We start from the raw sequence: 12,970 nt of genomic DNA, 5'->3' as shown, positions 1-12,970 counted from the left end.
TCCTCTGTTAATGTTTGGTAGAACTTGACTGAGTTCCTAAGCTATGAAGAAGATGGCACGATGAATATTAAGATCCATAAAGCAAAAATGAAGGAGGGAAGAAAACAAGAAATCAGAAGTTGTAGGAAATTGCTAAGGGAGGCAAAAAGGTGTGAGAAGAAACAGCTCGAGTTAATTGAGGCAACCAGAGTGGAATGATTATTAACAGTGGTAGGAGTCTAATCTCAGATGATAAACTTAAATGACAAATTGTCACTGATTAAAAAATGATAACAAAATCTTATTCTGTGTTTTGGGGGAAAATGTGTAATGTCATCATATGAAGTGTCTTGCATTCTAGTAGTAGCTTATGACAGATGTTTTGAAATCAGCAGATGTCACATGCATTGTACTCCAGAGCTATAGATGTGGGCCTGTCTGGCCTTAAAAAGCATTGATAATGGTGAAATAACTTTCTTACACCCTCTGGAAATGTGCCAATGTCTTAAGAGGTTCAAACGAAAAATTTATATAGTTATGGACTTGTCTGAATTTGATCCCGCACAAAACAAGGCTTCCATTCTGGAAGACTGGACTAACTGAGAATCTTTTTTAAGAAGTAGATCTGTTAGACTAATGACATTTTGAGAAGTGAGTGAAATTATTCCGCTTGTAATGAGGTTATTTGATTTATAGAAAACATTAGGCTTGCCCTTGTATGATGTTTCTGACTACAGCTTGAATGATGCAGTATCCGTATGATAAATGCTTAGATTTTTGAAGTCTATGATTTCTGCTTGTTAAATTTACTTTTAAATAAAGACTTGTCAGATTAATGAGAAGCTATCAAATGATCAGTTTTCATGTACATGTTGCTGGTGGTTTTTTTGTGTTTGTTTTTTTTTTTTTTTGTGTGTGCGTGACCTAAAAGAAAACCAAAATTGTTATTGATAGTTTGCAAGTAAAATGGGATTCAAGGGAGTGCAAAGTACCAGTGACAGTGATACTCTCTTTTCTGTTTTGAGGTAGAATTAATGCACAACTTAACGTTCTGCTGCTGAAAACAAAGATTATATGCCATGCTTAGCATGGAAAAGACTATGATTTTAAAAAGGAGTGGGGCTCTATGACTGGTAAACAGAGGATGAGCTTACAGAGATGCTGAGATTACTTTTTGCATTTGACATACTATGATTGCTACTTGAATATTGTGTGAAGGTCTTGTATTAAGAACGGAAGAAACAATTCGTAAATAGAAGCTGAAAAATAATTTAATGCAGTTGTTGCATTTCTGCAGGTTAATGGAGTTCAGTTTTCCAGACTTGTACGGTGATAACAATGTTTCATAGAGTTTAAATACATCGGTGGTTGCTCTAGGAGGTCTGAACGGCTGAGCAGAATCTTTCTGCAAACTGATATGAACAGCCTTGATTTAAAATACTGACAAGGACAATGTAGTGAGAGGCTCAGGGAGCTCTGTGTCCTCACTTAAGAAAGAAGTAGTTATCTTTGTCAGTCTTCAAGTATTTCTGTAGGGAATACCTTTGACAGGATTTTATTTTCATTTTAGGAAATAATCTATTTCTGTGCATTTGTTGTCTTTGATCTTTTATTTATTTTATTTATCTTTCCTATTTTATTTATCTTTCTGTATTATTTATTTTTGTTCAGAAAACTGATTCCATTGGAAGACTTAACAGCTGAGAATGTGTTATATTGGAGATGTCTTTGTGAATATCTAAAATCAAAAGGTGAAGAAGGTGAAGATTTACTAGAACAGGTGTTGCCAGAACCAGCTATATATGCAGATTATTTATTAAGGTACATTGCATCTAAAAATAAATCTCTTACAACTAAAATAATTTATTTTGTTGGTTTTTTTTAAGTAGAGAATATTTCTTTTATTAAACTATTCAGGTTTCCTCTAAAGCTACAGTTGTGCTTGAACAGTGATTTAAAAATTTTTTTAATTTTTTTTTAAGATTTTTGAGAGGATTTACTTCCTTTAAACAAAAACTGTAAAAAGCAAATTTATAACTTGAAAATAATTTTTGGAATGTCCTTTCTCATGAATTACCAGCAAGATGGACTGCTAGATCAATAGCATATAATTCTTTGCCATTTAAGGTAATAGAATAATTGTTCTGTAATATGCAGCTATCCTTTGTCCATCTGTTGTTATGTGGGTTGCTGTGTCTTTGCATAGAGCTTGCAGAAAGAGGTTTTTAGATCTTGAAGAAACCGATACTTTTTTCATTGTTGTAATTTTTGAAAATAAAGTAAAATTTGGCTGCTGTCCCCAAGAGAAGTGTTTTTGAAACTGAAAGTTCATGCCTTTCTCTTTCCCCTGCTTAGGCAGGTATGCTTCCCAAAAACTTACGTTTGGAGGCAGTGACAAAGCTGCTAAATGAGTCAAGTACAGAACATCTAATCAGGGGAAAAAAAATGAATATTTTGTTAAGTCAATCTTTTTACCAAAATGAAGAAAGGTAAATTTTTTTTTGTCTCAGTGGGATACTCTAGTCTTAACATAAAATTTAAACAGAATTTATGTTTGTGAACATGGAGAGAATGCCAAGAAATCTTAACTGAGGTATTGCACTTGCAAAGTGTAGAGTGAAGCTTCCTGAAATGACTATAAATCAGATCTGCTGAAAAATGCATTGTTTTGATAGATGTTTCCAATTAAAAATAAGTGTATGTCTTTCTCACTTCAGTGGGTGTAGTATACTAGCAGTACTTATAGAAATCATTGCTACTTTTCAATGTGGAATGTGCTAACATGTTTCATAAACTTTTAATAAATGAAGCATCTGTGCTTCCTTAATTTTGAAATGTGGATCCAGTCTGGTGGGTGTAAATTTATTCATTCATAATTAATGTAAGAGTCCACAAAACATTTGGTCTCCAAAAAAAAGGTTTTCTTTTTTCCATCCGATCTTACTCAAAATGCCTTCAGTTATCTTCTCCTTCAGGAAGAGGCTGAGTAAGATTAATTAGGTTTGCTGGTACTTGTTTGTAGTATCAGCTGTTAAACTATTCATTGGTGAGCTGGGCCACCAGTTGTTTCAGGTAAGATTTGCAATTGTACAATCCAGGTCTTTATTTGCACTGTGAGAGTATCTGTTAGAAGCAAGAAACTGCAAGTCATTGATACTTAGGAAAAAGTGCAGGATTGTAAGCTTCGTTTAGATATTTCAGTATTATCTGGTGCAGGTAACGTTATTGTTAGGTGATCAGAAGCAGCTGCCTACATTGTTGTAACTTCAGATGTTCTTAAATAGTAGCTACGTGCAAAGTTTTTGTCCTAACTGAAGAAATTTTTAAAATTTGCTAAATTTAATGAACTGTTGTTGAAAAGTATCTGCAAAGCTGTGGTAAAAATAAGCATCTTCTTCACAGCTCATACCAGTATTTGAATTTTATGTATTATGTTATATTTAGTATTGAATTTTGTACATGATATGTTTCACTCCAGATTTTCTGAACATGCATGCTGTCATTGATCAACAAAATTTCAATAAAAGAAAAACGACTCCAGAAAAATAAAGAAACATACAAACAGATTACGGTTTCTATGCTATGTGGCTGAGTGTATCTGACAACACATTGTTGTTCTTCCATGATGGCATACTTGATCAAATAAAGAATTTAAACTTCACTGCACTCTTCAATGATTTTCTTGTATTTTGGTTTGTAGGCAGTATAACAGTTCTGAATGTGTAGAAGAATACATAGTACCTAAATATGCAGAAAAATACTAGTTGTATATATGAAAAATGGTACATGTATACATTTATTCGTAAGATGCTGCCTTTATGCAGGGGTACAGAACTGAAATCACATGTACAAGCATAACTTGTCATTTTCTGTTTCTTACTGTTTTGTATTCTCAAACAAGGGATTTTTTTTAATGAAGAGCATTATTTTTAAACTGTACATTATTTGGTATAAATAAGTTTCTGGAACTATTAATCTATGAAAAGGAGAACACAAACATTAATTTTTAAGGTTTGTAGCTAAGGTAATTAGTTGTTTATACAGGACAGAAAAGTGGTGGTGTTTTGGGTTTGGTTTCTTTTTTTGGGGGGGTGTTTTTTTTTTTTTTTTATTTTTTACTCTCCAATAATGATTTTGCATGTAATTATATCTGTTCTATTTGGATTCAGTTACCTTCAAAATATGCCAGTTCTTAGTGAGGAACAAAGAGAAGACTTCACTTGTTTTGAAAACCTGATGACAAAAGAATTTATAGGCCAGCAACTGATTCTTATCATAGGGTGCATGGATACCACGGAAGAGGGAGGAAGGTAAACTTAAATATAAAATCTCTGTTACTAAGCTTATGGCACTCATGCCTGTGGACAGGCATAGAGTCTTTGTTGGGAAAATAACCTGATCAAACAAACAAAATACACTTCTAATGCTAGCTGGAAGAAAGACACGGTCTCTCTAATGTGATTGTTCCCAAAAGTGTGCGAAATACTGTCTACTTACTTTTATGGAAAAATGAGTTTTAACGCAGATACAACATTGTTTGGGGGGAACGTATTCAGTAGTTTTCATAACGTATTCTTGAGATTATGAAGTTACAAGACTGTTCATTTGTAACATGGTATATAAAAAAATAAAAGGAGATAAATGGGTTACTTCTCAGCAAGTAGCCTGTGTGTTATGTTTTTAAGCCCAGTCTGCTAAGGCGTAAGAGGTTACAGATGTTTTAGATGCCAAGCTGAATTGGACTGTGTTAACTGGGTCATTCCTATAATTTGAACAGCCTTTTGATGTGAAGTAATGAGAGTGAATAAATTTGGAAGTTCATACCATCACAGGCATTTTATGAAAAATTGCAGTTATGATAATACAAACACAGCAATAATTTCAAACTCTCAGTGGAATGCATTATATGTATGCTGGACTGGCAGGATAGTTTAACTTGTAATTTTTCTTTTTTAGTTTCCAGCCAGATAATTTCTATGAAAGCATTCTACAGTATTGATACTCTGACTGTTTTCTGCTGGTATGACCTTTCATTGGATAGTAGTGACACCTGATTAAAAAATTCAGCATTTTCTAATCAAGAGAAATCAGGTAAAATCAGGAAAAGACAAATATTGCTAAGTAAGAAAATATATTCAGCAGTTAATATAGCTATAGAGAAGTTTCTTTTATAATGTGTTATAAAGTCTTCACACTAACTCAAAGTGGGTAAAATATTAACTCTTATGTCTTCCATTTTCCTGAATAAGCAAACAGATTGTTTGGTTTTTCTTTTCCTCTTTAATGCAGAAAGCATCTATTAGGTACTTTACAAAATATTCTCATTCTACCTGCAACTTCAGCAGCCCTTATATCTCTGCTTGCGGAAAGATTACTCAGTATCGTTAAGGATGATGATAGAAGGATTCAAATTGTAAGTAATTCTAAAGGCTCATTGTTTCCTAGGCTCTGCTTTCCCAGTATATCAATCAGCCTTTTTGAAGCGTTGTAACAGAAATATCAGGAGTTAAAATATTTTTAGTTTGGAAAAGCAGTTATGTTCTGCCCCCCCTGCTTTTTTTTTTTTTTTTTTTTTTTTTTTTTTTTTTTTTTAGCATAGCTGCATTTTGTGGTTGTCTAAAGATCTTTGTCTTTAGAGATTTGGCTGGTGTTGTAAATTTAATCCTCAAATTAGGAAAGTATTACACTTTGACAGCCTATTTCAGAATCCTTTGTCATATTAGATCCAAACAGTTTTGACTAGAACATGCAAAATGAGGATAATGTACATTTCCAGGTTTCAGATTTTTCTTCCCTCCTTTTAGCTGAGATAGGTGCTAAAAACCCTTTTAAGAAAAGTAGTTGATATAGTAGAGTCTTTATATACAGCATAATTATTTAAACTTGACTACTGAAAAATAGACCCTTGGATTTGTTGAAATATTTTAAATGAACCCTGGACTTAAGGACAGGGATCGCTTTTGGAAAACCTCAGTCCAGTGGGTAAAGCTAGGATATGGGTTTGTTACATGATTATGATGGAAGAACTATGGTAATCTTAGCGTTATAGTACAATAGTAATAGATAATGTGTGCATTTCTATTATTCTAGTGAAATACACTGATTCAATACATTCTGTTGATTTGGTACAGCTTGAGAGGCAATTTAACTTCAACTGAGGTGATCTGATACAAAATAAATCAAATTAAGACTATCCTGTCTCATTCAGTCTTTAGTTTTCCTCATGTTTCATCTAATTTTTTATTAACATAAAGGGTCTGACTTTAAAACCTTACTCTCGGTACCAGTAATTCTTTTTAAAGCGTGTGTTCAGATCTAGAGGAGATGGTGCCTGTGAACTGTTGGCATAGAAACTGCTTAACTTGTTCATGGATATAGTCTTCTGTTTTCTTGCTTACCTAGCTAAATGGTAGAAAACACTAGACCTTCATGGTTAGACTATATATTGTCAAATTGAGGATTTATTTGCAGTGAATTAGCTGTTAAGGGAAACTGCACAGATGTTCAATACTTTTTCAGAAGGATGGTATTTTAAATTTGGAAAAGTTAAATGCTTAGTATCTGACATCTGAGCTGAAATTAATGGCACTAATATACTGTTTGTAACAATAGATTGCAGAAATTATATCAGAAGTTCGTGAGCCAATTGTTACAGTTGACCAGCCTGTTGATGTTGCTGAAATAAGAAAGCGTGAGCTTAAGGTAAGCAGATTTTAGTTAACAAGAAAAATATTTTTTAAGCATATCCATCTAGTAAGAGACTTGTATAGTAGTGTATTATTGGCTAGTGTCAATAGCATATTGTTGGCTAATACCACAAAGGTTATGGTATTACATTAATTTTCTTTTTACTTTGTATTGCAGTTGGCTGAAATAAAAGTGAAACTTTTTGAAGCAAAAGAAGCTTTGGAAGAATGCATTACTCTGCAGGATTTTAATAGAGCATCAGTATTAAAAGAGAAAATAACTGAGTTGGAACACAGAAAAAATGATCTGATAAAAGAAGCAGAGCAACCTGAAATTAAAGAAACACGTGTGGAGAAGGTCTCTTCCCTTCCTGTATTCCCAAGTGCTGGTTATGTTTGGATGCTTATTCATAGTTTTAAAAGAAAGTGTAGTTTGGCCTTGTATCATCTAAATTTTTAAAAATGAAAATGACCATTTATGGTATTAGTATTCTCCTTCTGCATATGTAGAAGCTGATGGTATGCTCTAGCGAAAAAATGAATTGCAGTTAAACTGCTCTTTTGTCCTTGAGTAACAAAAGAATTCTAAAAGGGTCTTGTTTTTACTGCTTTTAGTCTTAACTAACTGAAAACATGAACCTGAATCTCTTTTCATCATAGTTTATAGACAAATTTTGATTAATATTCTTGCACAAAAAATGTGTAGTGGACAGGAAATATTTATTTGGGTAGGGAAAAGTTATTAATGTTGCCATTCTCCTTATCACAGCCACCATTTGTATTAACGTTTTTGTCTTTTCCCTGACCCACTTGAAGAATGATCCTGAAACACTGCTGAAGTGTCTGATGATGTGTTATGAGCTTCTGAAGATCATGTCCCTTTCTAAAGGAATTGGTCCAACCATTAGTGAAATCATTGAATCTCTGGTATGTAGGAATAAATCCTGTTTACATTATAATAAAAACGGATGCGTCATAGATGGCCCTTAGGTGCTGGCAGGGTGGTTTGTGATTATTTCACAATCACTTTGCTGTATCTGTAGTGCTGTGTCTGGTGCTTTTAAGCTTTCCCAGAACCTAATGTCTTGGAGGTGCAGTCCAGATATGCTGTTCTGAGGTCCTATGCCAGAAATGGTTGTGGCACAGAGATACTGAAATAAAACAAGAATATGGTAAATATCTGGCTAATGTATGTCAGTGTTGGGCAGTGCTGAGTTACACTGTGCCAAGTGTGATGCTTAGGCACCTGCTTACTGCCCTTGCTGGTACTTTAATTACTTGGATTTTCTATCAGCTGAAGTTGTGAGAACTCTAATAGAGAACTTTAAGGGTGGGGGTTTTTTGTTGTTTGTTTGTTTTGTTTTTGGTTTTTTTTTTGTCTAGTCAAAAGCTTTTCATCTAGGAAAGACTGGAACTCACATAGACCTTTCTTTCATCCATTCCGTGTACAAGGAAAGATGTTTGAGGGGATTTAGTCTGCAAGATATACTTCCTAGTTTTCATTGTGAAGACTATGGATTTTAAGATGAATGTTTCTAAATATTACAGACTTTTAACTGTTACTGAGTGTACCAACAAAATGGAAAAAAGTAATATGCCATTGTATGAATGGTGCACCTGCATCTGAGTACTCTCTGCAATTCTTATCCCATCTACCTGGAAAGTTTGTATTTGAATTGGAAGTGGTCAAGAGAAGAGCAGCAAGGAAAAGTATGGAATGGCTTTTGTATGAAGAATGGCTAAATAGGTTACCTCTTTGTAACCTGGAGAAGAGAGGACTTAGGGGTAGGGTCTGAAAGAGGGCAGAAATCATAAGACATGAGTGTTAGGGAGAAAGTGAGTGAGGATTGGTTGATCACCCCCTAAAGCTAGCAACTAGCAAGCTCAAAACAAATTAGTTGATTCTTCACATAGTATGTTATCTGTGGAATTCCTTGTTGCAGGATGTGTGCGTGGTGGACACTTGCATAAATTTCAAGGAAGACTGAGCAAGTTCAAGAAAAATAAATATTATGGAATGATTAAGTAGATAGGAACAGCCTCGCAGCTCTGGGTGTCTCAGCTGCAAATTGTTGGGACCTTGACAAGAATTCTTGGGAAGTATCTACTTAGTCTGTTTATGTAATACTTTATAGGAATTTGGTTTTGATCTTTTTTGACAATGGGCTAGATGACCTGACTCAGCATGGGCATTCTTAAATTCAAACTGCAAAGAAAATTGCAAGACCACTTTAATTAGTTTAAACATAGTGGAATCACACCTGATTTCTTTCAGATCTATAGAAGTATTCCTAGAAATCCTGATTAGTGTTGATGTGTCTCCCAAAACCTTTTTCATTAGGTCTGTTTTTAATTTTCATATTTGTTGCTTATCCCACTTTCTTTCTCCAAGATCCTGCTTTTGTATTGTTGTTTCTGCTGGCTTTTCATATGTTACATGATTTGGGGTATCTTCTTTGTTGTTGTTTAAACTTGAACTCTTCAGTAAATGCAAAAATATAAACCAATACCATTGTAGTGTTCAGCCTGTATCTAGTCTGGCTATTCTTTTGTGTGGATTTTTACCGTTGTCTTCTCAAAACTATTCCAAGTACATGGAATTGGCAAATGTATTTTGCAACTTGGAACCAGGTATTGTTTCTCTGGAAGAATGCTAATTCCTTTTATGAAGAAATGCGTAGGTTTGGTGGTGGTGGGTGTGGTTTTTTTTTTTTTTTTTAATTTCACAATGAGTGGTCAACTCGATGGTGTTTGAAAACAAATATTTTTTTTAAAAACAAAAACAAAGCAAAACACTCATGTGATTTTTGCCATTATTTTCTCGCTGATTTCAAACAGCATACTCAATCTACTTCTGTTTATAGCTAGATAAACAGAGCATATAGTAGCTACCACTTTCCAATCCTGTATCAAAACTAAATAATTTTTAGTTTCAGGGTAAGCACATTTTAGTAGTCAGGTTTTTTTATTTTCATTTTATCTATTTCAACTATAAAGTCTAATGTTATTGTTTCCAGATACTTCCTGGCATAACTAATGTCCATCCAGCTGTGAGAAATATGGCAGTTCTGTGTTTGGGTTGCTGTGCCCTTCAGAACAAAGAATTTGCCCGACAACATTTTGCATTGCTGTTACAGGTAAAATGTCTCGTGGGAAATGGAACAATGGTCTGTGTGACAAAGTAAATAAAATTAGTCTTTTATTGCTCGTAAATAAGCTAATAAATAGCTTGTAAACAAGCTATTCTACATAGTTACATTATTTGAGCACCAGTGATTCCTGATTTCTTAAAGATGTGGAAAGTGTGGTTTCATGTAGATTTTTCTGATGTCTAATAATAGTCAAACTTATATTGTATCTTGGTTGTAGCATGCCTTTCCTTTGTAAGGTCACCTGTTCCGTAGGAATTCTTTATCTGTAAGGTCTCACTTTCTCTTCCGAATCTGGATGAAATCGGCCATGTATTCATGTTATTAATATAGAAAAGAGAAGCTGTAGGATTCTGCAATCCTTCCTTCCTTGGAAAACCAAACTAAAAATGTGACTGTGATTGTTTTTCATTTCTGTTACATAGTTACCTGTGATCTTGGATGTCCGATTTAATTTCTGAATTATTAATTTTGTATGGATTAAGTAAGAGTTGTTAATTAGAGGATAAAGCAACGTTCAAACCAACAAATGATAACGTGGCCAAACATCTATGAATATCGAAAACTTTGGGTGTCATAATACCCACATCTCCCACCTTTGCGGTGAATGTTCTGATGCTGAGCTAATTATATAAAAGATGATACTATTGTTAACTTTTCAGACCCTGGCTTTGAGAGAAGTGTGGGTAGCCACTGTGCTTTATTAAGAGTGTGTTCATGTATGCGCTGAAGAGAACTGACAGCAGGCGTTGAGATGATATGCTCGGCTCAGACAAGATGATAGAGCTGTCAGTCACCATAGCAGGAGAACTTTGGGTTCCTAAAAAGTTAGCAAATCCTATTGTTTTTAATCTGCCTTTGAGTATGTCTCGTTAAAAATCAGTTTGTTTAGGGAGGATTTAAGTTTTAGCAGGTTAGTGTTTAGACTTAAGTAATTAAATTCTGTAGGTACTAAAACCCATATTCTTTGTGTAGGCTGCCATCAATAGTAGGGTGTTGGGCTAAACACGTCTAGGATCCCTAGGCTAACCCCCTATATATGGTTTTATCTGAATGTTAATTTGAACTATAATACATACAGTAACCTACGCAACTTTAACTTTATTACTATCCTGCTCCCTGCTGTCTTTTTGCATACTGTTTATTTTAATTAAGCTATACAGTATTTCAAAGCAGGGATTCTCTTATGTATTTTTTCTGTAGTGCCTAGCACTTTGGAGCTGCTATAGGCAAATAGACTTTCTGTTTGTCCAATGTCTGTTTTGAAGTTGAACAATAAAATTACATCTCACACATGCATGCTCACTCCGTGAGTGAAATTCAATAGATTTTATGTAAAGGAAATTGCACAGATGACTTGATAAATTATTTCCCAGACACTATTATAAATTCAGATTTAAACTCATATCACACCTTCCTAAAGTCTGAAATCTGTCCCAAGTATTATAAAAAATTTCCCAAATTAAACAATGTTATTAAAGCAAAAAATCTTATTGTGCTTAATGTTAACATCGGTGGTCTACTGTAAGATGATGTATGTATTTTCCTTATTAAACCTAGGTTTTACAAATAGATAATATAAAGGTAAAGCTCAGTGCTTTAAAGGCAATCTTTGATCAACTAATGCTGTTTGGGATTGAGCCATTTAAAGCCAGAAGAGGCAATGCACACAGTAGAACTGAAAATTGCGAGGAACAAAGTGAAACAATAGAGAAGGAAGATTCTGCAATGATTCACAGCCTTCTGCAGCTTCTTTCAGGTTTCTTAGACAGTGAGGTAAGAAATACTACAAAATTTGTCTTAGTTTTCTTTTAAAATGACTTTTGCAGAAGGTTTACCATCCCGTTAGGTTGCATGTAAACGTTACGTGATGCGTAATTGAAATTAAAGGTTTAATGTTAAAATAGTTGTCCTAGAAAATGACCACAACTTTGTTGCTGTGTTAGTGAATAACGCTGTGGTGGGTGTGTTGTGTATATGATCAGTTCTCTCTCCAGTTTTCAGAACTTAGGACAGAAGCTGCAGAAGGCATAGCCAAACTGATGTTCTCTGGGAGGCTGCTTAGTGCCAAGCTTCTTTCTCGTCTTGTTTTGTTGTGGTATAATCCTGTGACTGAAGAGGATATTCGGCTTAGACACTGTCTGGGAGTTTTCTTCCCTTTATTTGCTTATGCAAATAGGTATGGCCTTTATAAATTATTATGTGAAAATATACATTGGTCTAGCAGCTTTAGGAACCTTTTTTGATCTTGCACAAGTAGAAATTGCACAAGTGCAAATTAGACCTAAAGATCTAGTTCAGCCTCCTATGCATATTACTTTTGAACGTGCATAATCTCAACCTGTGACTACTCTGAGACTTTCGATTAATTCCCTCTTACCCCTGTGGCCTTCCACTTTTTTTCTTTCTTAAGCTTATAATTGAAACTGTTCTTCAAGATACTGAATTAAAGGTTAATTTAAAAAGATGTGTTTTATTTATTTATGCTGTTGAGCACTACAGGTAGACTTTGAAGTGTCACTAAAAAGTAGCTAGCAGGAATGCTTCAAAAGAAAATAATTGGTGCCCAGCAAATATCAAAGCAACAGGCTGGTTGGTTGTGGTTTGCGTTTTGTTTTTTAACCAAGTAATACTCCAATCTAAATTCACAGCAGGTTTGAAATCTCCTGTTTATTTTGGTAGTGGACAAAGGAGGTAGAGAGCTTATGTAAGGGGATAGGAGCTTAAATAGTATTTCTCATCTCCTTTCACTTGCTCAAAGAAAAAAATATTTAACTTTTCAGTTCCTGCTAGTGGTTTTAGCCAGTCTGAACTAGCTGAGTTTTTATCTGCTTTTTTATGGTTAAGATTTAATTTAGGCATAGTGTATATATATTACCTTATCTCTTTTTCCAAAACAAATTGAATTAATTTTTTTGTGGCCTATAAATTGCCACATTAAGAGGAGTAGTTCAAAGGGGAGTTGGTTTGGAGAGGAAAAAAGCCCAAACAAATTTATTTTTGCTGTTGTCAGGAAAAAAAAGAGAAAAATACTCTGTTTCCTCCGGAATGGGGTTTTCCCTACTTAAATTTTTTTGAAAATAAGTAACAGAAAAACTAATTTCATATGCTTCCAGTATCTCTGATATTGAGTAATGAATTTAAGCTTTTGACATT

General features: G+C 34.1%; 1 protein-coding gene across 1 annotated transcript in view; it reads left to right on the top strand.

Moving 5' to 3' along the window:
* The window catches only part of NCAPG (non-SMC condensin I complex subunit G), a gene marked incomplete at both ends in the record, with an annotated part of 28,293 nt that overhangs the window by 8,552 nt on the left and 6,771 nt on the right, over positions 1-12,970 (top strand). Inside the window, 9 exons of the mRNA XM_082315314.1 lie at positions 1,651-1,800; positions 4,149-4,289; positions 5,269-5,392; positions 6,592-6,681; positions 6,844-7,023; positions 7,482-7,592; positions 9,683-9,802; positions 11,375-11,590; positions 11,812-11,993. Coding sequence (XP_082171440.1) covers positions 1,651-1,800; positions 4,149-4,289; positions 5,269-5,392; positions 6,592-6,681; positions 6,844-7,023; positions 7,482-7,592; positions 9,683-9,802; positions 11,375-11,590; positions 11,812-11,993 — 1,314 coding nt within the window. The remainder of the gene's footprint in view (positions 1-1,650; positions 1,801-4,148; positions 4,290-5,268; positions 5,393-6,591; positions 6,682-6,843; positions 7,024-7,481; positions 7,593-9,682; positions 9,803-11,374; positions 11,591-11,811; positions 11,994-12,970) is intronic.

This window comes from Platalea leucorodia, assembly GCF_965183815.1.
Source record: "Platalea leucorodia genome assembly, chromosome: 6".
Classification (NCBI taxonomy): domain Eukaryota; kingdom Metazoa; phylum Chordata; class Aves; order Pelecaniformes; family Threskiornithidae; genus Platalea; species Platalea leucorodia.
This window is presented reverse-complemented; position numbering and strand designations above follow the sequence as displayed.